This window comes from Octopus bimaculoides, chromosome 12, assembly GCF_001194135.2.
Source record: "Octopus bimaculoides isolate UCB-OBI-ISO-001 chromosome 12, ASM119413v2, whole genome shotgun sequence".
NCBI lineage: Eukaryota > Metazoa > Mollusca > Cephalopoda > Octopoda > Octopodidae > Octopus > Octopus bimaculoides.
Window position 1 is genome coordinate 49,647,204 of NC_068992.1, and position 4,830 is coordinate 49,652,033.

Consider the following 4,830-nt stretch of genomic DNA (forward strand, 5'->3'; position numbering starts at 1 on the left):
GGGGGGGGGGGGATGCAGGTATGAAAGCCACAACCTCCCATATCTCGGGATTCATTCCTATACAAGAAACAATTCCACACACGATGATAATTCTTAGGTTTGTTGAAATTACTGTTTACATTATGTTTTGGAATCGTTAAAAAACAATGAAATATATATAAATATATATGGGTGAAAGAATCGTGTTACATTTTCCATAGACACACACACACAGACATTTTGGTGCTGTTTACCATTTCTCAAATCACATTATATACGAAGTATGTTTCTCTATCTCTGATATTAAACAAATATATTGATAGAAGTGAGAAAAAATCTTGGCATAACTACACATTAGTGTCCCGCCAACTTTTAATGAAATTTTCCAGAAATACGTTTCCCAGGATCTCGATTATGACTATCATGACCACATTAAAAACAATAATTTTTCAACAGGGTTTCGAATCATTCTCGCTCTTTCGACTTTGTTTCTTCATGTATATATTTATATGACACTTTATAGAAACATGTTTTTCAGATTGTAGATTACATAATGTTGAGGTTTCAAACATAGGAATTCGAAAAGAAAAAAAAGTTAAGACATTTGTAGCGAATCAGGTTGGCGAGAATAAGAACGATCTCCACCGAAATGGTCTTTTTTTTTTATTTTTCTAAATTCTTTAAACACAATCATAATCTACATTATCGAAAACGTATCTCAAAGAAATTCCATTAAAAAAAAATATCCATTTTTCAGAGAGTTATAGGGAAATAGAATCCAGGGCATCAATCTGTAGTTATGCCGGAATTTTTACTAATCACTTGCATTTATCTGCATCGTGACATGAAAAAGTGCGTGGTTGCACTAGTTGTGTATTCTATCGTTATTCACTTAATTAAACACACACACACACGTACATATCTTCATAAACACATCTGTATATGCATGTCTTGTCGCTAATTAAAACAGTGACAAGACGACAAATATATTTAGCTACTTCTACATCATTATTTTGCCATACATATACAATAATTATACATGAATAAGCGTGTGGATTTATATATGGATATATACATATATATTTGTATGCCTGTGCTCGCGTATTCATATATATATATATATATATATATATATATATACGTGTTGTTATACCTCGTTCAGAGATTTATTATATATAATATATATATATATATATAATCATATCGCTAACAGTAATGTGATGATGCAAACACACGCAAAAAGCTAGTTTGTATACTGTCATACACCTTCACTTGAAAATTATTATACACACATATTCAGTTACAGAAGATGTAGCAAGACTCGTAACGGAACACAATACCTTATGTATATAAGTGTTAAACTGGTCAATATATTGTTAACAAGATTAAACATACACAGAGTTATAAACACATATTGATATCTATAGATCTATATCTAAACATATCTATCTACCTATCTCTCTCTTTATAAGATAGATAGATAGATAGGTGGATAGATAGACAGACAGAAAGACACATAGATAGGTGTATGTATATATAGACAGGCAGACAGACATGTGCATTATTGCGTTATATATGCAATCCAGTTAAACATTAATTGTTACAGAGTATTTAATTTCGTTACAAATGCCGCACCTCTTATAAGCTTTCCTCGCTTCTGCCCACTCCTCTTTTACACTCGGATCGTACATAAAATCTGACCTATATAACACTATACACGGTCACACGCACACATATATATGCATATATACACACGCGTGTAGAAGTTTGTTGTGTTTATACAGACATAGAGAGACTGACGGACACGTATTCACAGAGAAGAAGAAGATCTACCTACATGGAAGGGTCACGCTTGAAGGCCAAGTTGACGTCCGATAGAATCCGTTCGCCTCGTGCGTCCATTCTTGTTTACCTGCTGTCACGTGACCAGCTGACAGCCAGCGCCACCTTGAACGTAGAGTGCAGGGTTTCAATCCCCACCTCCGTCTAACCCTCAACGTTCTTCGTCATATATATACGGCAGGAAAAAAAAAATAGTGAAATCAGCAGCCAGGAACACACAAATAATAAAATAGCGCTTTCTAAAATAGCATTTTCATCGAATTTTCGTTGTGGTTGTTGTCTACTCTATTTGGAGTGAGGAATTTAGCAGAGAGCCGTTTTTACGTAACCCTGTTTCGATTATAGGCTGTAACCTTTTTAGTTATGTAATTAACGTCATTTGCAAAGACATTTTATATCACATTCTAATTTTCATTCACCTAAAAATATTAGACGTATACGAGAGAATGAGTTTGTGTGTGTATGGAGAGAGACAGACAAGCAGAGAAAGAGAGAGAAAAAAATAAGTTTTGAAATACATAGAAGCAAACAATTAAACAAAGGACACAAACACACACATCTATGCGTATACATCTAGACATACGCAGTATGTGCACACGTGTACATGTATGTGCGTGTGTGCGCACGTGTTTATTTATGGTGATAATTTGATTTAACTTTAATGATTTAATGCCTATTAGAAAGGTATAACTGGAATATCAGTTCACCTTCTAAATAATTTTTTTTTATATATATAATTAATCTGTCATTGAATGGCAACCACAGTACAGTTCGTGAACCGGTTTCAAGTCTCGGTCGAAACACTGTTCACTCCACTTACGTCACAAGTTGTCCTTGTGAATTGTATGAAGGTCACAACGCCCTGTTTTAACTTCCGCTTAAAATGTCAGGTTTAATGTCACTGCTACCAGTTGATTATATGCAGATCTAACTTTTGAATGGAGATATAATTAATTAATTAATTAATTAATTAATTGGTTGATTGAGTGATTGATTGGATGTGTATTACATTTACACAGACTGACTTCAGATGGATGAAAGAGGAAAAAGTCGATCCCATCAGAATTTTGAAACCAAAACAACATGACCTTGAACCAGACAGTAAATCATCTGGTATGGCTATCTGTTAAGTTGGTTGGTTCAACACCAGATAGTAGTAGTAGTAGTAGTAGTAGTAGTAATTGTCTCTCATTTTGGTAAAAGGTTTTGTGTGGAGGGCTGGTTGATCATATCAATGCCCAGAATTTGGTTCTTTATTTCATCAGCTTTGGAGGGATGAAAAGCATAGCTCACTTCTTTCTGCAGGATTTGAACACAGAACATAAAAGTGCTGGAAAGAACAGTGCAATGTATTTTCTCTGGTGCACTAATGATTTAGCTTGATGATAGTTTCAAATTTTGGCACAAGGCCTGCAATTTCTGAGGAGGATTACATCAACCACAGTGTTCAACTGGTACTTATTTTATCAGGCCCAAAAGGATGAAAGGTATATTTGATCTCAGCTGAATTTGAACTCAGAACATAAAGAATCAGAAGAAATAGGCATTTTGTCCAATGGGGTAATGATTCTACCAGCTCACTACCTTAATGATAATAATAATGATAACGATAATTTCTTTTATTAACCGTAGGGATATAGATGAAGGGAACCTTCACAAGAACAGTCATCAATCTGTGATAGGGTTTACATAAACAGTAAGGAGAAAGAAATTTGGTCTGTTTAACACAATGGATTGAGGAAAAAGACAATAAGGAAATCTAAAAGCACAAAGGCTACACAAAACCATAAACGACACACCTGGTATGTAGTTGCAGGCCACCTAAGGCTGACCTAGGCTATACAACCACATCAATAAATATTTTCTATATATTATTCATAAGATTAAAAGAAGCATCTGCTCAGATGCTTATCACCATCACCATCATCATTTAACATCCTTTGTCCATGCTGGCATGGTTTGGACGGTTTAACCAGGGTTGGTAAGTTGAGGGTCTGCACCAGGCTCCAGTCTGATTTGGTATGGTTTCTACAGCTGGATGCCCTTCCTAATGCCAACCACACTGAGAGTGTAATGGGTGCTTTTACATGCCATCAGCATGGGTGCCAGTTGCATGACACCAGTATCTCCCACGACTATAATTTCACTTGGCTTGATGGGTCTTCTCATGCACAGCATATTGCCAAAAGTCTCGGTCATTTGTTATTGCTTCTGTGAGGCCCAGTGCTCAAAAGATGCCTTTTAATTGTCACTAGCATAGGGGCTAGTTATGTGACACCAGCATCAGCCACATTGCCTCCGTGAGGCCCAATGCTCGAAAAATATCTTAGAAATAGCAGTTAACTCTCCTTGTCTAAGGGAAGACCCTCAGCTTACCAGCTCTGGTAATTCACTTCTACCCACTTTGTATCTTAAGATCTCATCACTACTATTTTTACGTGATTGATCTATAAATTGATCAATGAGCATGAAGCTGTGGTGTGATATGGCTCATCAGATGATCTAAAATTCACTCACTTTTCACTCTGTAAAAGACTGTTTGGTGCCTAACTCAGCCAGTGACTTAGCTTTTTATCCCTTCAGGATCGATAAAATAAGTACCAGTTGAAAACTAGGGTTGATGTAAATGACTAGCCCCCTCCAACCACCAAAATTTCAGGCCTTGTGCCTGTTGTAGACAGGAGTATTTCCTAAGGGTTGCTTCTAGACCCAACTCATTTGTGTCAGGTGTACAGACTCATCTGTGGAGGCGCAATGGCCCAGTGGTTAGGGCAGCGGACTCGCGGTCATAGGATCGTGGTTTCGATTCCTAGACCGGGCGTTGTGAGTGTTTATTGAGCGAAAACACCTAAAGCTCCACGAGACTCCAGCAGGGGATGGTGGCGAACCCTGCTGTACTCTTTCACCACAACTTTCTCTCACTCTTACTTCCTGTTTCTGTTGTGCCTGTAATTCAAAGGGTCAGCCTTGTCACACTGTGTCGCGCTGAATATCCCCGAGAACTACGTT

At 37.0% G+C, this 4,830-nt stretch overlaps 1 protein-coding gene across 1 annotated transcript in view; it reads right to left on the reverse strand.

Moving 5' to 3' along the window:
- Positions 1-2,371, reverse strand: part of LOC106872687 (protein prenyltransferase alpha subunit repeat-containing protein 1) — a 15,355-nt gene extending 12,984 nt beyond the window's left edge. Inside the window, exon 1 of the mRNA XM_014919762.2 lies at positions 1,817-2,371. Within this exon, the coding sequence (XP_014775248.1) occupies positions 1,817-1,881 (65 nt within the window). The 5' untranslated portion in view covers positions 1,882-2,371. The remainder of the gene's footprint in view (positions 1-1,816) is intronic.
- Between the last annotated feature and the right edge of the window lie 2,459 nt (positions 2,372-4,830).